Source organism: Cicer arietinum, chromosome 6 (genome assembly GCF_000331145.2).
Source record: "Cicer arietinum cultivar CDC Frontier isolate Library 1 chromosome 6, Cicar.CDCFrontier_v2.0, whole genome shotgun sequence".
Taxonomy (NCBI): Eukaryota; Viridiplantae; Streptophyta; class Magnoliopsida; order Fabales; family Fabaceae; genus Cicer; species Cicer arietinum.
Genome location: NC_021165.2, coordinates 35,754,591 through 35,782,315, shown reverse-complemented (window position 1 = coordinate 35,782,315; position 27,725 = coordinate 35,754,591). Strand labels below are relative to the sequence as shown.

At 28.4% G+C, this 27,725-nt stretch overlaps 3 protein-coding genes and 1 long non-coding RNA gene across 6 annotated transcripts in view; 1 reads left to right on the top strand and 3 right to left on the bottom strand.

The window, feature by feature from the left end:
• Positions 1 to 8,096: 8,096 nt before the first annotated feature.
• Positions 8,097 to 10,010, bottom strand: LOC101495158 (dof zinc finger protein DOF3.6-like). The gene is made up of 2 exons (XM_004506536.4): positions 9,763 to 10,010; positions 8,097 to 9,504 (listed from the first exon to the last, which is right to left on the bottom strand). The coding sequence occupies exons 1-2, from the start codon at positions 9,817 to 9,819 to the stop codon at positions 8,449 to 8,451; spliced, it is 1,113 nt and encodes a 370-aa protein (XP_004506593.1). The 5' UTR covers positions 9,820 to 10,010; the 3' UTR covers positions 8,097 to 8,448.
• A 6,667-nt stretch (positions 10,011 to 16,677) lies between these two features.
• On the top strand, positions 16,678 to 18,789 carry LOC105852383 (uncharacterized). 3 transcript variants are annotated; one of them, XR_003473422.2, is made up of 5 exons: positions 16,678 to 16,816; positions 17,486 to 17,601; positions 17,888 to 17,993; positions 18,093 to 18,227; positions 18,399 to 18,787. It is a non-coding gene; the product is annotated as an uncharacterized lncRNA (long non-coding RNA). The 3 variants fall into 3 exon arrangements; XR_003473423.2 differs by having other exon boundaries at positions 17,486 to 17,993; positions 18,093 to 18,305; positions 18,399 to 18,789; XR_001144215.3 differs by having other exon boundaries at positions 17,486 to 17,993; positions 18,399 to 18,788.
• A 4,065-nt stretch (positions 18,790 to 22,854) lies between these two features.
• Positions 22,855 to 23,297, bottom strand: LOC140920711 (uncharacterized). The gene is made up of 2 exons (XM_073369527.1): positions 23,163 to 23,297; positions 22,855 to 23,058 (listed from the first exon to the last, which is right to left on the bottom strand). Exons 1-2 carry the CDS (start codon positions 23,295 to 23,297, stop codon positions 22,855 to 22,857), a joined length of 339 nt encoding a protein of 112 aa, XP_073225628.1.
• A 1,405-nt stretch (positions 23,298 to 24,702) lies between these two features.
• LOC101495482 (beta-glucuronosyltransferase GlcAT14C) overlaps positions 24,703 to 27,725 on the bottom strand; it is a 6,237-nt gene continuing 3,214 nt past the window's right edge. Inside the window, exons 3-4 of the mRNA XM_004506537.4 lie at positions 27,466 to 27,581; positions 24,703 to 25,361 (exon numbers count right to left, since the gene is read on the bottom strand). Coding sequence (XP_004506594.1) covers positions 24,847 to 25,361; positions 27,466 to 27,581 — 631 coding nt within the window. The 3' untranslated portion in view covers positions 24,703 to 24,846. The remainder of the gene's footprint in view (positions 25,362 to 27,465; positions 27,582 to 27,725) is intronic.

Sequence of the window (27,725 nt, the reverse complement as noted above, 5' to 3'; positions counted from 1 at the left end):
ATTGCGGAATACTGTTCATTCAAGCCCTTAAGAAAACAAATGAAATAGTCATTTTCTCTGTATTCCTTAATCTTTGGTAAGTGATTGCAAGAACAAGTAGGTGTACAAGAACAAGAAGGTAATGGTCGAAGGTTCTCCAACTCTTGCCAGGGTTTCTTTAAATTTGTAAAATATATTGTAATAGAAGAATCACCTAGCCTAAGACCAAAAATTTCTTCTTGCAAATCTGAAATCCAAAATACATCTCCTTGATGGTAGCAATCATTCAGTTCGTGCCACATATCTACAACAAAATCCATCCACATAATACTTTGAGCATTGTCTGGTTCGAGCGAGTTCGTAATCCAAGACATAACCATGGCGTTACATCAATCTCATACCATCGAAAGTTGATTTGTATCTTTAGGGGAAAGATATTACCAAGAACAAAACCAGATTTGTTCTTCAAACAAAGGGAAACGAGCATTGCACAAGACCATGTGTGAAAGTTGGTGTTGTTGAGAGGTGGAGACGCAAGTGCAAGGCCAGGATTATCACTGGGATGCTTAAAGAAGGGATCGAACATGTCATTTTGATAACTTTGATTGGAATTTGGGGATTTCTTGATATGTGTTAGAATAGTGGAATGATCATCGGACGATGAATAAGAAGAGGTATCATGATCAGAAACCATCGTGAATTTCACAAAAAAAAAAACGCCAAAATATATCACACAGGAAGAAGACATCCTCTAGTAAGAAAGTCCCCACATCTGTCTTTTCTCCAAACACACATAAACGCAAACTGTCATCAAGAAAAAGGGTTGCAGTACCTTCACCTGCTTTGTTAAATCAATCAGCCAACCGAACACCATAACCTGCTCAAACACAGTCAATTCTTGAAACAACTTGAGAACATTCTCTACAATACACCTCATGAACGTTCTCTAGGTCCAAATATCATTCTCCCATCTTTCCCCACTTATTTCCATGAGTCTACCCCAACCTCAACAGACTTTCCTGCTTTTCTCAAGTCCATCACCCTCCCCAAAAAGATATGTGTCCACAACTACCCTTTCATCACATTTCCACCATGTCACCCACCTTCATATCTCCTCAAAAAACTTGCTCTTCCATTTTTGGAATTAGCTAGTTTTTAGTTTTCCTATATACCCCGACCCATCTTCTACTCATCAAAGATCAATCTCTGCTCCACTCCCTCCAGTAGCCACCAATTTTACCACAATCTCTTCTTTCTGCACCAGTAAACAAAGGTTAATTAAGAATATTAATTATGATTCTAAATGTTATGTTAATTTAACACGTGCTTTTAAGTGTATTAATCAAAGATAGGATCCAAGAAAGCAAAGAATAAATCAGCATGAAAAGCAAAAATATGAACAAACTAGAACAAACAAGAACGGAGAACGTTCTTGATAATTTTTGGAAAAAAGAAGAATGTTCTCTAGTTTCAAAAATGATCAAATCAGCTTCAAGATCAATTAATCTCCACGGATTAAAAGAAGATATTGCTCTTGTACTTAACTCGTGTTATCAGCATTTTCCAAGAAACAAAAAGGATTTATCTCATCTAAAGAAACAATCCAAAATACATAGGAAAAAGGTCATGGATCAAGCAAGTTCATGCAAGACTGATTTTTCTCTAACTTAACTACCAAGAATATATATACATCATATCAGCTTCAAGAATGACCAAACAATTGTCCAGAATGATCAAAACTAAATCTTTAGATTTATCATCAATTTCCAGAATGATAATTAATCTCTAAAATTGTCAAACAATCTCCAGAATATTCAACAATCATTCTCCAACTGATTATCATCATTCTCCAATATGTTTTGTGCAAATAAAAAAACTATATTGAACTGATATCATCAATCATATATCTAAAGGGTAAAGGAACATTAAACAAAATCATAGTTGTCAAAAAATGAAGAATTCCATACCAGTCAAACATAATTCAAAAGTGTTCAAAGACATAAACATTTTTAATTATAAAATATAGTATTTGGTCAAGACTGACAGAGCACTTCCAACGGCTCTTTTTGATTGTCATTAAACATCCTAAAGCATATAAAAGGAAGGCCAATGCTCAACGAAAATGCAAAAGTTCAAGTACTAAGAAATCGAAGCAATCATTCATATTCACATACTTGAAATTCTCTCATTCTCAAAAAGCATCAGTTCTGATCTTAAATCCTTTATTATATTGAATCTCTTGTAAAGAATCTAATCTCAAACACGAGTTGAGATCACTCAGATTCTAAAACACTCTTATCATTATTTTGTAAAAAACTCAAGACTATAAGTGTTAAGTATAATTTGAGTAGCTTGAATGAAATCATTTTATAGTTAAAAGGTAAAGTGTAAATTTCTATATAAAGATTGATATGTGATTGTTTGAAAACCTTTCTTGGTGGAATAGATTTGTTGTGTATCAGATTAATATTGATCTAAGCTGGTGGTGTAAACCAAGATTGTTATTTGTTTTGAACACTTAGTGAAAATCTCACAATTGTGAGGACTGGATGTAGCCCGAGTTGGGTAAACAAGGATATATCGTTGTGTGGTATTTCTTCCCTTATATCTATTTAATTTATGTTTGATTGATTATCAAGTTAAATACATAAACTAAATTGTTGATTTTAACTAACCAAGAACGTTCTCCGTTTTTTGAGTAAAACCAAGATCTTTCTTTGTTTTCTGCTTTCAATATCAATATCAATTTTAAGTTAAAATCTTAAGTTTTTACAGGTAAGTTTAAAGAGGTAAGTTCAAATTAACATTTTAAGTATAATTTAATATAATCTAGTACTCCCTTTATCCATAATTTTGTTTTATCTAACCTTGGAATTCCGAGCCCTCGTGAAATTCCATGTAGTACTCTTTCCTTTACTACAAGATTTTTATTTATTTATTTATTGGTCTAGGTTGTCGTTCCAATTCCAAATCCTTTCAAAAGAACATGGAATGATGATTCTACTCGAATTTCAAAAAAACGACAATTTCGGGATCAAGTTGAAATCCAATATTTATACATATTCCCATTGATTGCTCAATGAAAATTCCACAATCAACAACAAAAGAAGTGAACTAACTGAAAAATATCACACTTCTCACTAATAATAACTATAAGATGCTAACTCAAAGACCGACCAACCGTGAGTGAAGGTGAGATGTTATCTCTTTTTCTATGTTTTGAATATGCTTTATTCCTTCTTGTGTAAGACACCATTGGTTCTAGCAAAAGCTACCTACCCCAAACACCATCACAAAGATTCCTTTCTTTCAACATAGCCCAATCCCATTTTCAAATTTTATAAGCACAAAAAGTTTATTTTCCTCTTTTATAATAAATGTATTTACTCTTTGTACTATTATGTTTTTTGTCGTTATTTACTATATGGATGGATGGATCAAGAGGAACTTTCAAAGAGATCAAACATACAGCCACCAATGTTTTTTTATTTCATCATATTTGGTTGACTGTATATATTCCAAAGCACTCGGATATATATAGTAGAGTAGGTTAAAATACTTTTTTTTTTTCTTTATATATTTGAAATTCAGATTATTTTTATTGATATTATTAATTTAGACGTTATGTTTTGGATTTGAACCAAACCTCGATTAGTTATGATGATATTTACTATCTCTTATATAAAAAAAATATATTTTTACCATAAAAATTATTATTTTACTTTGAAAGTAAGTATAATTAATGATGTTCTTAATTAGACATGTGTATTACCTTAAACAACACATAAAAGTAATGAAGCTAGCAAATAATTAAGATTTTCTGTTTTACTATGGTGTTACATAAATAGCCTATCGCGCACTAAAAAACACGGCATTTAACGGAGGTTTTTAAACCAATTTGTGGAGTATAACTTGTTGTATTTGTATCCTTAAACTCTTTTATATCTAATATATCATTATTTTGATGTTTTAAAAAAATTAATGTATTTTAACTTGTATAATTACTTTCATTAATTAAATTGAAAAATAAAATTTAGTTCAAATGACAAATATTTTAGAAATGATATCACTAAATATGATGAAATTAGTAAATGATATTAATTTATTTATATGTTAAATCACTAAACAAAATTACTTTTTACTTTAACACAAATCAGAGGGATTTGAGGTCCGGGATTCATTTCCCATGTATAATAATAATTTTGTTGGCAACATAGTTAAGGTGTTGAGTTTCTCACATAATACTTTTACATTAATTGTTATATATATATATATATATACATATATATATATATATATATATATATATATATATGTATATAATTAAATAAAGAAAAAAAGAGGAATCCATATATGCCTTAATTTATACATACATCACAATCTGCAAACACACACGCATATTAACATGTAGTTAATCTAAATGCTTAGAAACCCAAGAATACTATAATATGTATAAAGAAGAAAACTAATCAAGAGGAAATAAATCTCTTTATGTATTTAACATATTTTATGACAAAGATCATGTTATCAATGTTAACATGATAAACGTTTTACATATATAAATTATAAAATAAATTAATGATTATATACACTACACTCGTTTAAACATACAATAACACATTATCAATATATCATATTAGACTCTCTATTTCTTTTTATCGTTAAAAAAGTGTATAATTTATTTAAAGAGAAGGTGGAGTGTAGTAATAGTATATATGCAGAAGAATGAAGAAGGTATCTCACGTTCTTTCATTGGACGCAAACCGGTAAAAAAGAAAACAGTACAACACACCATGAGAATTAAAGGCATGCATATATGAATTTAGAATGTTCAAAGCTACAAATTCCAATGCAACATTGAGGCGCGTGCAAAGAAGGATCCAATCACTACAACCAAGGTTTGTGTGTTTTTCTATGGTCCAAAACATACTGACAAAGCATTAACTTGTCTTCTTTTGCAAGATGCGAAGTGTCACGCGCTCCAAGTCGCGTGAATGTATGGTGTGATTGAGTGAGAGTGCATGACAGTACATTCTATTCCATGATATGTCAGTTTGTGGTACTGTGTGTGTGTGGCAGTAAAATCTCTGTTCTTTGACTATGTTGCAACTGATGGACATTCTTTGACAACGTTAGAATACAAAAATTACTCTATTTTTGTACTACTATTCTTATGGATAATCAAGTGTGTTCATTCTTGATATACTAGGATCCATACTAACTTATATATAACATTTGTTTATAAAGAATATATTAAAGTAATTTATTTACTATTAATATTTGCTTATGAAAAATATATCAACTAAAACAATATATAATACATATTAAATAAAGTAAGGAGTGTACTTAATGTATATAATCTATGTATATCTATTATCAAATTATTTTTTATGAATAAATATATTTAACATTAAATTTTTCGTATTACACAATTTAGGAGTATTCATAAGTGATTTATTTGGGGAAAAAATAATAATAGATATATCTAAAAATTTGTAACAAGCCTTATTTTAAGGATAAACAAATGTGTCAAAAAAGTCTTATAGAGAATAGTTTTAGTCCCTATATATTTAGTTTATATTAAGTATTGAGATTTATGGATTTTAAATTCCTAAATTCTAATATTAAATAAAATTTACATAATTAATAAATCAAAATATGTGTTCACAAATTAGAAATAAAAATTTCGTTAAATAAATTCACCTGGCATGAGATCAAAAATATTATGCTAATTAAAAGTCCAAGAAATTTTTTGTAAAGATTGAAAATAAAAGTTGGTAATTGATTAACTTTTTGTAGGATGTTAGAACATAATTAACTTTTATATTAATAAAGGATATAATTTATAAAAATTTAATTACATATGGGATATCTTAAATCCCATCACTTTGAAGTAAAAGTATGTATGAATTAATTTTTTTAGTTTTTATAACAATTTATAAAATATAATTTTATTCTACACAAAATAATTAGATGGATTAAGTTTAAAAATATTTAAAACTAATGTTGAGTCTGTTTCTGCATTGAATTTAGGACTAAAATATTTTTACAAAAATAAATATGTCTATATTTTTCATCAATTCGTAATAATATGACAATCATAACTTAGAGAGAGTCAGAGTTCTCTCTACTAAAAAGTGTTTTATGAAAAATTGATTTTGTATCAAATCAATCAACTTATTGTTTGTAAAAAAAAAAAAAAATTCTTATATAATTTTACTTAATAATTTTTGCTTGTATGGAATATATAGAATTTCTTCATTTAATTTGTACTCAATTATTTTGTTATGATAAGCCAGCAGGTCCAAAACAAGTCATACAAACTCAAAAGTAATTTGTAAAAGGCCTAATGTAAGAAAGATAAGTCTTTACCAAGGTCACTCTTCAACTACAAGAAAACATGGTAGAACCTCGGTTACCGCCTACAAAAAGAAGAAAGCATCCTAGGGTGAGTTAACACTCATTAAAGATCAACTTGAAAGATAACCATTATTGCCTTTTTAACTCTCCACAACGGCATCACAATAATAATGTAAGTCGCATATAGATCACATTTTTCTGGATTTACCCATCATATAAAATTGACAGCATAATTACAATTTTGATCGTAATTTAAATTTAAAATCATCAATAAAGATAACATCTACAAGTTAGACTCTAATTAAACAAGCATATATCGTTAGTAAGAAAATATCAATATTAGAGGTAAGGTTGTATCGACTCAAGAAAGCTGTTTGGATTGGATGATTGGGTCATCCTGATTTTCAAACCAAGAAAATTGGTAACTCAAAATTAGGTATCGGGTAAAATCATATTCAACCAGGATAAGTCCATGTGACTCATGGGTTGATATTTGCAATTATATATTTTTATGATAAATTTAATGACTTTGATATTCTCATTTATGTGATGGTAAAAAAATATAGTAAAAATATATTTCATAATCGAATTTAAAATTTTTAAATAAAATATAATAAGAATTTGGATAACTCAATATCCAATTTAACTCAGAAATCAACGATTTGACTTAATCTAATTTAGAGTTGTAACTTGAGCTTTATTTATAGACCCAACTCGGGGTCCCTTCATAGTTCGAATTGTGGTTTTAGCCAAATCCAGTCTAACTTGACCTCAACCAAAATAGACCCATCTTTCACAATCATATTTAAAAAATAAAATAAAAAATGAATTTGGGTAAATCAATATTCAACCTAATTCAGAAATGAGCGGTTTAATCCAACTTAATTTAAATTTGTTAGTAACATTTAATTTATCAGACTCAACTCAGAATTCCTTACATAGTTTGAATAGCAGTTTTAGTCAAATCTAACATAAACTGATCTAAGCCAAAATAGATTAACATTTCTTTAGTAAGAAGTGACGGACAAGAGCTCACCATTGATTATTGGCTTACTTCTTAAAATTATACTTATGAATAAAATAACAAAAGAAAACTTAACTAGCAATAGCAATGATTGCTAATAATTTTGAATGTCGTAACTAGATAGCAAGTTGTAAGGCAAACATTTTTAGAGTCTAACATTAAAAAGGCATAATTGTATAAAAATCAAGTTAATTAGAGGTCCTACATCTAATGGATTAACTTAATAAATAGAAGAAATAATTCACTGTTTAATTAATAGAATGAAATCTCACTTTTCAGATAAATATATTTATATATAGATCTATAATTTTATTTATTCAGTGATAGAAAGACAACCGTATTTTGACCAAGCTTTTATCTATAACTTTACTCTTTTTACCAAGCAGAATTTCCTTTAATTCTTAATCAAAGCTGTATTTAACTATAAATTAAACTCTATATATAGCAAGTAATTAATAGAAGATGTTGATTCATACTAAATTGCATTTCCAACAAAATATAAAAACCTTTAAATCTTTTAAATCGCAGTTGAAACAACGCATATCGCAATTTAAAACTATATAATAATGTGAAATTGATTAAAAAATAAAGTTCAACTCTACCAACCAATTACTTACAATATTATTATATAAAAAATATTTTCTTGGAGAAATATAACGTTTATAAGAGCTCTCAAAATCAATGTGTGAAATATGCCACCAAATCAAATCAAACAATATTCTTCAACCCAAAATATATAAATAGTATTCATTCCTTTGAACTCACAATGTTACTGTATATATTCAACCTTCTCATACAAAGCAACCTAAATTAATTAAACCTATTAAAAGGAAGATATATAGAAGAACATAAAACAATGAAAACAATTTTTTTTTTAAAAACAAAAAAAGACAAGAAGCTAACATCCCTAGGGTTTTCAATTGATCTAAAGAAGCAATTGATGTACTCAAAACCATCCTCAAACTTCTTGATGATCAATTCATCATATTAAGATGAAAATTTGTCTCTTTAAGTTAATGAAATTGAAGCCACTAACCAAAACCATAAGCTTCACTTCACTTCACACACAATAACATTATAAAATTCTACATATGGTTACTAGTAGTATTAGAAGAAGAGCTAAATCCAGAAACATGATCACTCCAAGTAGCTGAAGAATTACTAGCAACAATAGCACTATTCCAAAATTGCTCACTTCCTTGATTATCATTAATATTATTGTTGCTGATTCCCAAAAATTGTCTTGATAAATTAATATTACTATCTTCCATTTTCACAGAAGCTAGTTGAGTCATAATTCCTGAAGTTGAGTTAATTACCTTTGGCCTCAAATATCCACTAGTTATTAATTCATGATGATTTTGAGTATTTCCTTCAAAAGGGTATAAACCATTTGATGAACCTTCTAAACCAGCCAAAAAATTAGGAAATTGATGTTGTTGTTGAGTCATTTGTAATGGCATCCTCCATTGTTCCAAACCACTTGAAGATAAAATTGAGTTAACAACATTTCCACCACCTAAAGCACTTCCTAAGTCACCTCCTCCTCCTCCTCCTCCTCCCATGTAACTAAATCCATAGTTTAAACCTATATCTCCTCCTCCAAAATCATTGAGGTTGTTAATATTATGATGCAATGGTGCCATGAACCTTAAAGAAGCCATATGTGGTGTAAGGCCTAATATATCATTAGAAGGGTGATTGTTGTTGGAGTTGATTGAGTTTGTTGAACTAGCACTACCCGTTTGGCGGTCGGAGCTTGCCGGAGATTTTGTGGAGTTTCCGGCGTTGCTTCCTTTGCTTCTTTTGTTTCTTCGAAATCCTCCGCCGACCGGGACATTCCTTAGAGCACCTCCTCTCGTCCAGTACCTTCTGCAAGTCTTGCAGAAGTGTCGTGGCTGAGAGAGACTATAGTTGTTGAAATAGCAAAATTTTGTGTTGGTTGATTCGCAACGTGGACATTTCAGTGCCGTCTCTGGCATAGGCATGTTGGCCATCCTTGCTCTGTCGGACATGGATCCCGGCCTAATTGAGCCGGCACTTCCTCCATTAGGTTGAGACGGTGGCTGAGGTGGTGGTGGTGATTGAAGCAGTTGTTGAGAGACGGAACCGCCGTTTCCATGTTGTTGATGATTTTGTTGCTGAAATATACAACATATATAGAAATAACAAAATGAGATGAAAAAAAACTATGATGATTGAGAAAGAAATTAAAGGTAATATAAGAACTCAAGTATTTTTGGTATATTCAAGAAGATGTACTACAAACAAAAGTAACAAGAATATATATTATTTTTCCTTTGTATCTTTTGAAAATTGTTATGTTTTGGCCTTTTGAACAAAGAAACAAAAGGAAGAACTAAATTGAATAAAACCCTTTAATATTATTTTTGTTTTACCTGTTGTTGCCAGTTGGCTGCATCAAGATAAGCAGTTGGTATGGAAGTAAAAACCATGTTTCCCTCTTGGAGAGCTTTCTCTTTTGTAAAAGGGTAGCTAGGGTTTGATTTGGAAGATAATAATAATTAATAATAATAATGAAGAGAATCACATCAACAAGATAAAGATAAAAAAAATAGTGTGTTGTTATGGATGAGTTTTAGATAGAAAGCAAGAAAGAAAACAAGAGGTTGAGAAGTTTTGAAGGTGGAAATGAGAAGCAAAAATAAAGGAGGGTCCTTTTGAGTATTTATATATAATTTTGGTGTTGCTTGTGTCACTCTCTCTCTTCTACTCTCCGTACATACATAACATATAAATACTTTATGTATTAATATTTTATTTTTGTTGCTTTCTAGGGTTTTGAGAAGGTGATGTGTTTCTTAACCGGTAAGCTTCTTTTTTTATGTTGTCTCTGCTAGAGACTATTTTAAGTACTGTGCTGAAACACATAGATAAGTGCTAGCTGCTGACCGGTCAGCATTTCATAATTATATGTATAAACTATGTATATCACAAACTTTAATTATCATGTTATTATTATTTTGTAAATTCATTCATTTTTAAAAATGATACAACACCTTTGTGTTGGGTTTAGGAATCATCATGTTATAAATAGATATTCATCTTTATTAAAAATTGTAAAGCAATAGATATATGAGTTGTTTCAGTTATATATTGTTCAATAATTATTTTTTTAGTTGATATGAAACTTCGAATTCACATTTCACACAAATAATCTTTATCTCAAGTGTGAGTTCATCTATTCATATAGATAATAGGAAATTTTTTCAACCACGTACAAGTGTACGATTATTGGCTTACATCAACGGAATACGTCACATAAACACCCTTAATTAGAAACACTTTTGATACAAAGAGTTGGTCAAACCTCGATCAATGTCCATCGTCTCTAATACTAATGTTGAGTCATAAAGGATTAGAGTATGGTCCAAATGATTTTTCTTAATTAAGTTTTAATTAATATTGTGAATAAAAATAATACATGTCATGAGAGCTTTAATTTAAAAACTTACATGGTTCACATAGCTTAAATTGAATTAGTTGAGTTTAATGTGATTTTCATTATAAAGGTGTAGAAAAAAAAACATGAATATTTAATTAAATGATAAATTAAGCTAAAGAGTATGAGCTTTAATGTGACGTTAAGGTTCTTGGCTTGTGATCTAAAAGACCATGAGTTCAAATTCTTAAAACTCTCTTATTCTGAGGACTGCATGTTGCATATAACTATCATTTTTATCACTAGTGCATTGGTCCATCGAAAGTGATTTTTTTGCTATGAATGTCATAAAAAATCATAATCGAAATTATATGAGTGATAAGTAATTAAATAAATGTCAAGTACCTATATAGAGATATTTTTTTTATAATATTAAAAATGAAAATAATATTTATTGTTTACAAAATATTGTAGAGAATTTTTTTATACTTGTAAAAATGAAACAAGATACATATTCAATGCTGTAAATTTATATGCACATTCAATGTAAACAATTATGTACATTTCTTTATATATATACATATATATATATATATATATATATATATATTCAATTAATAGTGTAAATTTATATGCATATTTTGTATTAAAAAAAAATACATATTGTCACAAGATTCACCGCTATTTTAAATTTCTTGAGAATATAATCGTATTTTGGTTTTTTTTCTTTCTTTGTAAACGATTAAATAACTTAAAATTTAATTGCATATAGTATTTGATTTAATTAATTTTTCAAAAAAATTAATTTTTGAATTGATTTTATCTTAAATTCACAAAGGTAACAATTTTTTTTAATCTCATTGTACAAAAATACCACCATTAAAAATTTATAGATCTATTATTGATCATAATTTTTATTTATCTACCATTCATATCTATCTACATATATATTGATAGGAGCCTCGTGCATTGGACCGTCCAATCATAAATTAAGATAAAGAATGTGATGTATAAATGAGTGTTTGTATAAAAATATTAAATTAAAAAAGGTATGTATTGGTGCTTTAGTGATGGACTATAGACGAAGTGTCCCGACCAAATGAAACTTTTCCTTGGTCCGGTCTGTACCCTTCCCCACTATTGCTTGCTTTTGCATGGGAATATTATTTATCCATATGTCACTCCCCACGCGCCACCACATGTTCCATATTCATTTTTATATAACAACCTTAGTCACATTTTTCAGTCAAAAAAAAAAAAAAAACCTTAGTCAAATTCATAAACTGACTTATTACAGAGGAATAAATCTTTTTGCCAAGTGTATCTATGGTGAGATTATATGATCATTACCTAAATGATTTTTTATGGCCTAAAAAGGAGGGATTTAAACTCACAATTTGTGGATTCCTATGCCTTGAAGTTTCTCATTTCCTTCAAGGTACTCATGTAAAGGAGATCCCGAAGATTACATACAATTGTTAAGTTTGAAATTTTACCTTTTTCATATCGACCACTATGACTAGTGTGGTCTAAAATATTTGAAGATTTTTAATTAGATTTTTTAACTAAGAGAATTTATATATAATTGAATTCGTAAATTTAATTATCAATTATTTGTAATTAGATCTCTAAATTAAATGTAAATTTTTTTAATTGGCTTTCTAAAACTTTAAATATTTGTAACTAGGCTTGAAATTTATTTTATGAACTAAATCATAATTTTTTTTTCAAAGTTTGGAGATCTAGTTATAAATTGTTTAAATATTTATAAAGGATTTAATTGCAAAAAGTTTAGGGTCCTAAATGAATATTTTTTGACAAACACCTAATTAGAAATTATTTATATTTTCAAGGATCCGGTTTAGTTTAGAGAACTTTTTTAAAATCTGCAAATAGTTCAAGAACCTCCCAAATAATTAAACGCTCATTCAAATTTAAATGAATCAATTATTGAAGTGAAATATTGCTAAAACTTTGACAAATGAATATAATCAGTTAGATGGAAATTATTAGATAAATTGGACCCGTTTGTTAATGATTTTTTTATAAATAGTTTTAAATTAATTTATCTTTTTGTTATAATATTTTAAAAATATAATTTTAAAAATAAAACTTCAAATGAAAAATTGATTTAAATAATTTATCTTAAAATATCATCTTAAACATTTCATTTATTTGTTACAACTTTTTATGAAAAATGAAATATTTTGAGAAGCTCTTTATGGAAATTACTTTTGAAATATATTTAAAAAAATAAAATTTTTATCATGTTAAAATCTCTAATAATGAACATCTAAGTTATTGAATGTTAAAATTATTTTTTTTTAATATAATAAAAAAAGTCTAGAATAATTTCTACTAATTTTAACTAAACTTTCATAAAAATTATTTTTAAAAACATAAAATCAAAATTATTATTTAAAACACATAAATGAACGGACTCAACATAATAGAAAAATGGAGTTTTCTTAACACGGGAACAAAAAATATAGTCTTTTTAAATGGAAATTGGAAAGAATTGAAATTCAACCTAAATAGAAAGTTTGTATTTATTTAGTTATTATGGCAAAAACCTTGGTAACGGTTAGATGACAAAAACTAAGTTTGTCGGGAGAGAATAAAAAGGAAATGTTCAAAACTTTTAATATATATGTTGTATTTCGTAAAAATACTATTAAAGCTGACAAAATGAGTGGATTGAAAAGGATGTGAACCATAGGGATCTACATGGGTACAGGTCGACCCGTAAACCTGATCACTCAATTTAACTTAATCTGTTTTTTATTCGTATCTGGTCACTTTTGGGTTCGACCCAACCCAATCCATTGAAACTTGTTTATAGTTGGTTTAGGTAATGAGTTTATCAATTTGAATCCGTCGACACGTAGACCCGACTCGATAACTAATTATATATATTTTTTAAAATTTTGTTTGGCAGTCCGAAGAGTCCGATAGAGTTTCATTACTCTTCTTCTTTAGATTTTCAGCTTCTTGAAGCCGCGCCGCTGTCCACCATCTTCTTTTGTTACATAGGTGCTCACATCTGTTATAATTTTATACAAATTAGTTATAATAAAATATTATTAATAAAATATTTTTATATGAATGCTTATACAAGATGTTCATGCGTTTAGGCTAAATATTGAATTTTTGTCGCAATTTAGCATTTAATTTGTTTTGGCCTTATAATCTCGTATATCCCTACTCATAAGATTTGTATCTAATTTTTGAATTGTCTCTTTCAAATGAGCAATTTAATATTTGAGTTAAATACTATTTATTTAAATGTTATATTTTGTTATAGTTTTACATAATAAAGGTATGAATGAAAAGCTTATGGTTATATTTATAATAAATTTAATTTGAATTTTTTTTACATTTGTTAATTACAATTTTTTTAGTTAAATACTATTTATGAGCAAAAATGATGCTTATGCAAAAGCTTATGATGAATTTAGTTTAAATACTATTAATTTATTATTGTTATTGAATTTATTTATGTATTTGAAGATTGTTGGATTTATTTTTGTGTGTGAGAGGTTGATGATTTTTTAAAGAATTGAATGATGTGATTGAAATTTTATAGTTTTTCAGACATTCAAGTATTAAATATATTTTCATTCAATATATTTTTCCGTAAAATAAAAAACATATTATTATTATTTATGTATAACCGTCAACCCAACTCAATTCAACTCATTTTTGATCGCGTCGGTTTGGTTCGGGTTAAATGAAAAAATACAGGTTTAGAACTTAACTCAACCCAAAAATAATCGATTGGGTTGGGTATCGGGTTTTGTCAAAATCGGCCCAACCCAACCTTTGTACACTCCTAGTAAATGATAATTGATACTTCATCTATTTTAAAATAGTTGTGTATTTGACTATTTCACATATATTAAAAAATTAAAATAATATAAAATAAAATAAAGAGAAAAGAATAATTTTACCAAACTATTTTTATAAATCATTTGCCGATATCAATTATCATAAATATAAAGTAGAAAATAATAAATTGGAAGTGATGTATAAACTACAAAAAGAAATACTTTTTGCGACAATTATTTTGAACAAACTCATTGTCAGTTGTCTAGAATATGACAATTGGACGCATACACTCTTAATAAAATAAAAGTAACTAATAATGAATAATAAATTAGAATTATCAACATAACTAAAAACTACATTCATAAATATAGTTTACAATTTGTTTAATAAATTCATAAAATATTATATCTTAAAAATAAACTAGGATTGTCTAATTACATCATAAAATAAAACATCAAATTCTAATTACACAAGTTTGGAACTAATCTTCTGATACTAAATTCATGTCTCTTGTTCCACCAGCTGTAAAATAAAAGTAAATGGGGCGAGATAAAATTATCTCAGTGAGCTCTGAAAATAAAGGAGAAAATTGTCTCAAAGAGTTTCTTTCATAAAAATGTATAAAACATGAAAGCAATTATACATCTCAAGTTAAAACTTTCACTTTTAATTTTTATAAAAGTTTTACGTATAAAAATATTATATGCATGATGTCAAATCTTTTCCTTTGAGATAAAGAAAAGTCGCCCAATATCTTGATGTGGGTCACCAAGATAATTGAGTTCTGATTGGTAAAGGTGGTCTGGTCAAACCCCAATTAGCATCTTGATTGTTCTCCTTTACCTGTTATTCGATACCTTGAATAACCTAAATGTCTCACCATGAATAAGGTCATACATGATCTGATGAATGATAATGTACTAAACTTGATATGTTTTGTATGAAATGTTTGTTATGTCATATACGAAATGCATCATTCATCCACAAAAATTATAAATAACTTAGCGGTATATTAATCTCATAATAATTTAATCCTACATCCTTAATTCAAAATGGAAATCATAGACAGAAAAATAGAAACAACATTGGAGTCATGAAAATAGTAACAACATCAAAGTCATGAAAATGATAACATCATTAGAGTCATGAAATTAACAACAACATAAGAGTCATGAAATTAATAACAACATAAGAGTCATGAAGAATCATTTGAATGTAGTTTTAAAACACGTATATCCGAAAAATCCATTTTCTCACACTCTAATTCTTCTAATTCGTAATAACACAAAAATAGTTTATTAAAAGAGTTTTAGTGCTTAAAATCCTCACATTAGAAGAAGTTAATTTAATATAACTTTTCACATACAAATTAGAGGCAACAACAATAACGAACATAAATCGTATTCGTCAAGCATACTAATCTTAAATCTACTTATGCGCATCTAATTAAATTTTTTTAACATATAGTTCATTCACAAACATCACCAGAGATAACACTACTAGAAATCAGCTTTTTTCATGCGGAGTGTCCAGCGGAAACTGATCCGCAGGTAATACCCAAGGATTTTGCACACTAAAATACTGCAGGAAACATCTCCAGCAAAAGCCGCAGCAAAATCCGCAGCAAAGTTTAGGATTTATTTTTTATATAAATAAAGAAGTTTTTATTTTGATATAAATAAAATATAATTACTTTTTAAAGGAAAAAATCTTGATTTAAAGGAAAAAATCAGCTTTGGAGAAAAAAGTTAATCTATTATTATTTTTTATATAACTATTTTATGAATTATTATTAATCATCAGAAATAGAATTTATGCATAAAAATAATACTATTTAAACTTTTAAAAAATTGAAAATAAAAATTTTAATATATTTTTAATTAATTTTACTTTTTTGAGTTCTTTAACAAATATTTTTGAGACATTACTTAACATTTACCTTATTTTAACGGTTTATATTCATATTATTTTATATTTTAACAGTAATTTTAATAAATTTGAGGTGATATTTTTTTTATTGGATAATTAAATAAACCTAATTAAAAGGCATTAATTAATAAAATTGTAACATAGGAAATGTAAACAACGTTCCACGCACCAAATAAAACATAAATACTACAATTACCCCAAAATCAAAATCTCCATTCATCTGTCTCACTCTCGTTAACACCCTCGTTTCCATTGCTCAGTTCTCACTTTCGTTATCTTATATCTTCGATTATGTTAGTTTCCATTGCTTTGATTTCCTATTTGATGGAAATGTATTTGAGTTCTCTTTCTATTTGGTTGATTTATCGATTTTATTCATAGTAGAATCTCAATAAATTTGAATGTGATCTACTGTGAGCGTTGATTTTGATTCTTCCATTTATCATTTGATTTCTTATTTGAATTTGAATGTAAAATGTGAAGAGAAAAATGATTTTCATGAACTACAGTGAATTAGGGTTTTGATTTTAGGGTTTTTCTTCTGATTTAGTGTTTTTGTGTGTTGTTTTTTTGAATATTTTCAATTTGCAAATTGCTTTTAGTTGTAGATATTAGTGTTTTTCTGAAATTGAAGTCTATTGTCAAATTGAAGGAGCCAAAGAGTTCTCGAAATTAATTTTATTTATTTACTAGTATTATTTACCGACCAAAAATGCTTCATTTATTAGTTAATGGTATTCATTACTTTATTCTATGAATCAACATGCAAATCTTGCCTTTTCTTTCTTTTGCTCTTGCATTGCTCACTTAACTGTGTTTGAAACCCCTTACTTATTCAAATTTCAAATCTGGTGTTACCAGGGTTCTAAACTCAAATATTTGGGGTTACTTCATTCATGTGTTTTAAGTGCTTGAATTGTTTCTACTAGTAGTTAATTTGAACTCTTTTTCTCTTCTATTAGGCAATATGCTATGTACTTGGAAGGCCACTGTCAAAGAATTTGTACAGATAGATCAGCCGGTGGTAGCAGAACTGTTGTGGCTTGAACTTGTTTGGCTTATTGATTAGTGGGTTGGAGTTAAGCTCCTTAAACAACTTCTAATTTCTCTTTAATTATTATTATTTTCTTCTTCTTTTTAGTGATTGATTGATTGGTAACTATTATTATTGTGTTCAAGTTTATTTATTTAATTTAATTGTCTACATAGACATTTATTATCAGTGTTAGAACTCCACTCTTTCTTCTTAATGCTGCTTATGATTTATGGCAGGTAACTTTATCATAAATCATATAATATGATCTATGATAGTATTGATCATTAAATTATTTGTACTAAACAATCACGTTTCCAATTATAATCAGATCCAATCTAGTTTAGCTCCTCCATCAACAGATCCCCATGGACATTAGCATGCTTGCAGATTAAACCATGTTAAATGTACTAGGCCACAAAACCAATTTTTGCAAGGTGATTTATAAGTACATTCATTGCAAGTGAAGAGAAATCTTAAATACATACTATTCAATTGTTTAAGACATTTTAATGTCTCTTGAATACATGATTCAGGAATCACATGTTGAATTCTGTTAAAGATTTCGATCAAAATAGAATGGACTGTTTATTAATTCATGTTTTGTGCACTGCCAAACGGAGAGGCAGGATACATGGTTTTCAGATAATTCTCCAGCTGTTGGGAACAAGGTGAGTACAAGCTTTTAGTTGACAATGGGAAATGTTAGTACAAGCTTGATTTTTGACAATGGGAAATGCTACTTAACGGTGATTCTTGAGATAATTGCTGATAATACTCTTTAATTTAAATATATTTATGTATCGAATACTAATACCTACATATACATTAACAATATGTAGGTAATTGCTTTAGCTGTTGAAGACTGGTTTTTGGACTGAGAAATTGTTACAGTCATTGATTGTCCTTATCCTTGTGATAATGCATGTCACCATATGGTTTTCAGTTGAGCCAAAGTTCTTCCATCATCATCAGTGGAGGATTAGCTATTTGAGAATATTGGGGCAAATCCTCTTTGTTTCTTACTGATGAGCCGTAGGAGGGATCCAACTCATATCTATAGTTAGATTGTTACTATTTGTAATATTTCAAATTTAGCTTGATTATAAAGATGTCTATCCAAACAATTAAGAAAAAAGGGGTAAGTTTATTGATGTATTTATGAGAATAATATAAATATACGAGTCATTTATATAGAAATTTTATAATGAGATAATCTAGTACAAATCTATGAGTTGAGTTTAGTAGGCAAAATGTATTTACTAAATTATCGAGGAATTCAAAAGTATTTTAATAGTATTCTAATTAAATACTTCAAAAATATTATATATTTTCATATACTTTTAGTTGAAATTTTTATATATTTTGAAAACTAGAAAAGAACCTTTCCTGCGGATTTTTCTTTGAAAAAAATATTGAAAACCGATTTACCTACAGATTTTCGTTCAAAACAATGTTGCATAACGTTCGCAGGAAGCTACTGCAGACTTGTTCTGCATGAAAATTCGTAAGAAAATGCCTTAAATATATAAAATATATGCGGATTTTATTGATTTTTCCTGTGGAATTAACCGCATGTACCTGCGGATATAGAAATCCTCAGGAAACAATTATCCACGAAGGTTTTACGTGGGGAAATAGTTCCTCAAGTAAATCCGCAGGTAAACGTGTTTCCTGCGGAGTTTTAGCTTAAAGCCGCAAGAAAATCCAGAGGTAAAACCTTAATTTCTAGTAGTGTAAACAACATGCACGTTCTAAATTAATAGAGATAATTTGAAATTTCCAAATCCCTTGGACTAGATTTCCTTTTTTCCTCGCTATTTTAGTTCTTTTCTTTCATTTCGCTTATTTCCAATCAACTTCATAAATTTTGTAATAAAATTAAATCCCTAATCTCACATGATATAAAAAAATAACATTAATCAAAATAACTCACAATTTCTATTAAAGGAAAAGATAATGTTTTGATTAAATTGGTTTTTGAACTTCTTTTTTTTTAATAACTTTAAAAAGTTTTTGGATTTAAATAATTTGAAAAAAAAAAGCAATGTTGGTATTTGTTCACAGTAACACGAAAAAGAAGAATAAGTATAACAAAAATCATCTATGTGTCCTTGTTCAATATTACATTAATACCTCTTCCTTAATTAATCAAATTTTAAACTAATTAACTTATTTTTAAATTTATAATTTTATTGGTTAACTTCTAGACCTAACCAAATACATAGGTTGTTACAATGTCTTTTAGCAAGCAATATAAATAACCACTACAAATTTTACCAGTCGCTAAATTATCATAAACGTTGATAAAGACCCATGCAATTGGCCGCTAAAAACTAAATATTTTTTAATGACAATTGTAATGGTCTATACATATTATTTTTTACAATCCGACTCAAATTTTAAAAAGTTTTTCATGACAATATCTATTGCCACTAAAGTTACAATATTATTTAACAAAAAAACAATTTAGGGATAATTAATATAATTTATATATGGAAATAAAACATATACAATATCTCATTAAATTACCTATGAAGTTATAATAAATATAAGTATTCAATAGAATATTTCAATAATAGAAATATGAATACACAAACAAATTCAACATTTCATTAGAGAAATGTGAAATTATTTATATAGTATTAATAACACAGTAGAATTGCTAAAAAAAAAGGTTAGTTATATTAGAAATCAAATAGCGACAATTATTTTGAAATAATTTGTTTTTGAAAATGTGATAATTATTATAAAACAAAAAGAATAGATTGAAATAATGAGTACATATGTAAATTGATATTTGAAATTGTAAGCGTCAGTCAAATTAAATTTTGTCAATAGGCTAGTACATATTTAACATAGTAAAATATCAATCAAAATAGTTCATGTGTAAACTTTTGCCATTAGATATTTTGATGTGATATTGTCATTGAATATGTGAAATTTTATCCACGTCAAAATTATCTTCCCAATGATAAAATTTTCGATGAAATTTTGTCATCTCAAAGATGAATTTGTGAGTAATTATAATTGTGTATTGACTAATGATGAACAAATTAGTCCATATATGAAAGATTTAAATTTCATAATTGAGATGACATTGAATGAGATCAATGTAAAAGGGTCAAATATTTAAATTAACATGTCACATTATAATCTCTAACGATAAAAGTTTAAATATGAATTGTTTTAATTATTATTTTACTATTTTGGAGATGTATTTGTCAATTTGTAAAATTCAAGGGTTAATTTGACGGACACTTACAATTTGAAGGACCAATTTGCCTATTCACTCTTGAAATAATCCAATATCTTATTTAACTCTCAGGTTTCCAAGGGAGTAGGGCTATGGTAATCAAGAGTTCGATCGAGAGGTCAAGAATTGTTTCAACTAAGAATCGAACTCGGGTTCTTCCGAATGATTTGTCCTTAACTGAAACTCATTAACCGTTTGAGTCCAATTACTCTATTAAATAATCCCTTAATCTATTAAAATTCACTAAATATTAGTAAAAAAATATATTCAAGATAATTCATCCACTAAATATAAAACACAAATTTTTGTTCAAATAGAGTGCAAAAGCATCACATGATTAACTTGACATCCCAACTATGTTGGCACCCAAAATTAATCACCTATCATTTGCAGCAATCTAAAATATTATTAAATATAAAATAGAAGAAAATACAAGATGCTTGGGGGACTATACCAAAACTCAACAAAACAATCATCAAATATACGCAACTTACGACTTCATTAAAAACCTTACCACGGAAACCCTTAAGGATAAAAACACGGTGAAGGGAAAAAGAGTACAATAAACACCTAAAAACATCAAGAACGTCTCTATTCAGATAGACCAATCATATTTCTATTAAAAACATCAAATATATTAGAAGGAATATTTAACCAATGATTGTTTACCAATTGAAGTCTCAAATTAGCAATTTTATCTGCATATTGATTTCATTCTTTAAAAATATGAAATATAGTAAAACTCATTCTTTTAATCATCTCAAGACAATTAAGTCATCTATTTCTAATGGACCGAGGAACAAGACTATTATTTCTAAAAACTAAATTTGCCAATTGCGAATTAGATTCAATCCATAGAGAATTTGAAATTCATGAATAGAGTTGGAAGTTGTGTTAGAAGTGTGATTGTCAGATAAAGATAAATTGACAATAATTATGTTGATAATACTACGAAAAACAAGAATATTGTCTTCCAATCGACCTTGATTTATGCAATACCAAATAGTGCCAATAATAAAAATTATGTTGGCCAAAATAATATCTTTACATTGACAGGACTAACCTTTGTCACATATGACAAGAAGATTTTGAACTAAATTAATATTAATTTGAGATTTAAAAAGAGTTTAACTAAAACCAAAGACTAGTGACAAAAGAGCAGGATAAAAAGATATGAGCGCTAATATCCAATTTACATTTATAGAGTTCACATCGTAAAACAATTTGACAACTTCGAGAGATTAAATTATCATTAGTAGACATCTTGTTATGCAACAATCTCCAAAACGCGAGATACTCGGAAGGAGGAATGCTATTATGCCAAATAGTTTTGGCCCAATAGATTTGTTTCCCTAAAGGCTTGTAGAATAGATATGCTTCTTTAAAGTTTAAAATTCCAAAGTTGTTTAATCTCCAAACCAGATGATCCTCACATTCCAGCAAAGCAGCCAACTAAGGGTAAATATGTAAAAGAACTTAAAGTACTTTCCAATGATCATCTTGTATGAAATGATTAACCATTGCATAAAGATGAGATTGCTTATTCTCATCAATATTAAGAATAGAAGCCAAAGAATCATCCAACCAAGTATCAACTCAGAAGTTAATATTATCACCCTTGCCAAGTTGCCATTTGTTGTTCTCGTATATAGTAGTTAGCTTAACTTTTGAGTGCAATCGAGATGGAGAATGTCATATCTAATATGCCCATGCCTTCAAAAGACACGCTCTCTAAGATGAATAGTCCAATGTTGATTATAAGTAACTAGATCCCAAGCTAGTTTAATAATAGTAGCATTATTAATATCTCTCAAAGATCTAATTCCAAGATCATCTTCATTAAAAGGATGACAAATTTTATACCAGACAATAGTAACCAATACTTTATTCTCAATATCACCAGTCTAGATGAAATTCCTAATCCATTTATCTACATCCTTGAGAAAATAAGTCGATCAAGAATATATTTGAAAATTATAAATCAACATGCTATGAATGACACTTTTCACCAATTGAATTCTACCATCCATAGAGAGGAGAGATTATTTCCATGCTGCAAGTTTAGCCTTGATGCGATCAGAAATTGGTTGTAAATAAGCAACTTTAGGTCTTCCATTTAAAATAGGTATTCTTAGATTAGTGAAAGGAAGAGAACAATTAATAGAAAACCCAATCAAATCAGATAAGATATTATGTCGTCTAATGGAAATAGATCCAGTGTAAGTTGTAGATTTATTAGGATTAATCTATTGCAGGAGATATTGGCATATCTATCAAAAAGACTTTGAAGGATGTTAACATTTGAAAGAGAAGCCTTTCAAAATATCATCAAATCATTGACATACATTACATGGGAAGGAACATAAATGCCTTTAGGACCATTTATCAAAGAAAAGGATTCTTCATCAACCAACTTGGATATAGCTCTACTAAGAACCTCTTCAGCAATGCAAAACAGAAGAGAAGATAAAGGGTCTCCTTGCATGACCCCTCTTTGACAAGAAAAGTAGCCAACTGACCTGCCATTAATAGATAAAGACAACTTAGCATACTTGAAATCGTTTTAATTGAATGATAAAGTTTGTTGTTGAAACCAAAATCCTAACAACTTTGATGAGAGAAGTCCAATCTATGGTGTCAAAGGCCTTTCTTATATCAATCTTGAGAGCTAAATTTTCCACAAAGTGGTGTGGCAAAATTCCAAATTAGTGTTTTGAGGATAATCAAAGGGTTAATTAAATCAATAATTATGATTCTGATCATATTGTCAGGTTGAAGAGATTGAACGTAGCTACCGTGTTTGCGATGAACCAGGATAAATAATTGTGTTTATCTACTCTATTTTCTTTTACCTATACTGCTTCTTTTACTTTAGTATAGTCAGCGGGAAAAAAAAATTGTTTTAACTATCATTAACGTTTTCATTCAGACTCAAAAGCAATAACATCCTAGGTTTATCAAAGAATATTCTAGATAGAAATACGAACATGGGCTTAATATACTTTATTGATTGTCAGCTAATGTGTCTAATGACTATATTCAATCTGATGTGAGTGTTATCTGAAATCAAGTTAAGAGACTGTAGAAGCAATTGTGCCTAAAAAAAATATGAAATTGGATCGTTTAGCATTAAAAATATCTAAAGTCTAGAAATTAATATATGGATATTTATTTGTTAAAAGAATTCAAATACTTAAATTTTAGAAAATAGCTTATAATGTTGAATTACTTAGATGATATAAAACGAGAAAAACGACTAGTTTAAGAAAACAAGTTGTTTGAATGAGTAAATCCAATCCTAGTTTGTGGATATACCATTCCTCTTTGTTGCAAAGTTAACTTATCTAAGGTAGTTTTTCTTAACATCAATTATATGGGTGTCCAAATAATATTTTTCTTACGTTAATTGCAAGGTTAAAGATTTATTTACTTCGTAAAAATACTTTTATTTTTATTACAAAGTTATCACCTTATTTTCGTTTTGTTTCATGTTTGTGCTTCTATAAGAAGCACAAATAAAACACTGTTTTCAATGTTTTCTATATATAAATATTTTGTTAGGTTTTTTCTACCAACATCTTTTATTTGTTAAGTAATACATTAAACTAATATCAATTTCATTAACTCAATTAAAACAACAAAATAATTTTTATATCCTCATAGTGTAAAATTTCACACTATCAATCAATCTCGAACCACCATTTGCATGATTTTTAAGTTAGATATAATTAAACAACTATGATTTTCTTTTTGTAACGTAGAACCCAGAAGGGATAAGATATACCACCATAAACTCACACAACTATGAGTTTGGGAGTTTCAACCCGAGACAATATATAACCTAAAAATCTCGACATTTGTTAGTTAAGTTAGAATTAAGGACAAACATATACTCATAATTCAAAATATACTTACACTCACAGTGCATATGTATATAAATTATATCTTATAGGTTCGTAAAAAAAAAGAGATAATGTCAAAATAAATGGATAACTGTTCATAATGTATAAAAATTTGCACATTGCAAGAACAGATTATTTACATTGTTTTGGCCTGAAATTTTCATAATCCAATAGTTTCAACATCAGTTTCTCAAGAATCTTTGATCTTAAACTAGGTTTAACAACATCTCTGTTTCCATAAACAGCACAAGGATCATTTCCCTTAAGATTATTACCAACACACCAACCACCACGAGTAAAGTGACCGTCGGACCTTCCCAATAGTTCCTTGTCAATTTTATCAAGAATCGGGTCGTCCTTGTCGAACTTTCGAGCAAAAGGCGCACCACTATGCGCCATGTCTTCAAAATGCTCCAATTTCAACGACAAAGGATGTTGTTTTGGTGGGTTGTCCCACCTTAAGTAACGCAAATCGTGGTTTATAGTCGTGTTTTGATAATCCTTGTGATTGCAAATGACGGTGTGGAAGTAGCCTTCGTTTGACGAAAGGAAGTTTGTGTAGTACATGAGGAGTGTACGAGGAAGGTTGTCCCAACCCCAAACGCAGAACTCGAGAAACGGTTTTGTAAGTACGACCCATTCAGAGCCTGAAAATCATAAAATGCTGTTAGCTAAATGATTTTGAGAAGCATTTGAAAATTTAATTTGAAAACAAGAGTTAAACCTATGACAAAGTTTTCCAGAAATACAAAACATTATGACATCGTTTGATCGATGTTACCGACCCTACCTAGTGCGATAAATAAGACATGACTGTTGTTGTATAACTATTGGTCAGTCATAATTCCAGTTTGTATAACTCTATTTTGGTCCCTGTAATATATACTCTATTTTTCATTTTATTCTATATAAAAATAATTCTCACAATGATTTGTTATAATATACATATTTTTTATGAGTCTCTATCATAAATAGACTAATTGAACATAAAACAAATATTAAAGAGACTAAAACAAAGAAAAATGTATAACATAGGGACTAAAACAAAACAATAAGAACTTTGAAAGAGAAATACTACATAGACCATTTTGAGAGAATTTTTTTTTCAAAAATTGAAGGGAATTATTTGAATAATGGTGATACTAATGACCATTTTACAACTGTCTCAGGTTGGATTTGAACTATATCCCTTAAAGGTTATAAAGTCGAACTCTTACGATTGATGTCTAACACCTCATGAACATTGAGAGAAAAAAATATAGGAACAAAAAAAATAGGTATGTTACAAAGACCAAAGACATAGTAAGTCTTAAAGATTTTATACATTCATTCGAAAGTAGAGAAAAATATATTTAATTTTTTTTTGATTAATATCTAAAATAAATGAAATAGTTTAATGTCTTAAATTAATAGCAGTGATGTGGATCAAAATGATGTGTGCTCCTGGAGAATTTAGGCTTGTTGTTGGCCATGAAGTAAATGTACTTGAGATTATTTCATATTTAGAACAACTAATACTGATTTTATTCATTGATAAGTGAAATGTTCAACTGAAGAAGCTTTGTAGCAAAAGACCCTACAAATATTATAACAACTTTTCCAAAAATGTTATAGATCACTGCGGCTAGTTAGACTGTTAAGTTATACAATGCAGTTGAATATCTAACTAGATTATTAATCCCAAATCAAATATTGTATTATTGACTAAAGAGTTGCAACATAGTGATGTCAATTGGAGGTTGCGAAAAATAGCACTTTGTTCAAATTTCCTTGTGCAATAGTTCTATAGCGTTGCTATACCTGATATTTGACAACATTTAGTACTAAATAGCATATTGCGGAACAATAGCAATTTGTTTAAATATTGATACGTTATATCTCTATAGCACCGCTATAACCGCTTTTTAACAACACTGACAAAACATATTATGCGAACTAAAGAGACAATGAATACGATATTGATCCTTTAAGACCATAAATGCACGAACATGATACGGGTATCAGATCCAATACATATCCGACATGGAAATACGTCGTTTATTGAAAAATTTAGGATATGATACGTTTAGAAAAACGTACACAAGATATTAAATATATTACTTTAACTTAGGAAAGATAAAATAAAAACATAGCTCTTAAACGTTAGGAAAACAGAATTTGCAAATCATTGTCTACCAAAAACCAAGCTCAGCACACAATTTCAAAGACAAGACTAAATATTAAATATAAAAGAAACATAGGGTAAACCGCCATATTAGTCCTTGAAAGTGTAGAGCATTGTTATTTTGGTCTCTGACTAAAAAAAACTCAAATTAGTTCTCAAATCATCAAAATAGTCCCTGAAAGATACAAGTTACTATCATAAAAGTCCCTGAAAAGTACTATTTACTGTCAAAATAGTCTCTGACCACGTTATAACATCAAGGACTAAATTGACTGAAGTTTTGATGATTCAAGGACTAATTTGGGTTTTTGGCTAAGTCAATGACCAAAGTGACAACACCCTACAGTTTCATAGACTAAAATGGTGGTTTACCCAAGAAACATATATAACATAAACAAACCTATATATAACATAAAGAAACATATATGACATAATGGTAGGCATAGATAGTAAGAGGCTACTGGCTACATGTATGACAAAGTTTAATATATAGTAAGAGGCCAAGAGCAACTTATGCATATACAGACATACATTATACACAGTAAATAAGAAGAAAAAAAAAGGTGATAGAATGCAGAAAATCATACCTGTGAATAACTTGATCGAAGATGGGAGAGATCTTTTCTCTTTAGCATAGTAAACACTAGATACCCTTGAATGATATAAGGCCGGATCTATAATGATAGGCCTGGCTCTTTGATATCTGATATCAAAGTTACAATTAGAGTACACAAATCATATGATCATGTGTAGAATTTATTCAAGTTTAGTAACAAACTTAAGAGGATACCAATGGATAACAGGATAAGTAATATACTCACTCTTTTCAACCCATATTACTTGTATG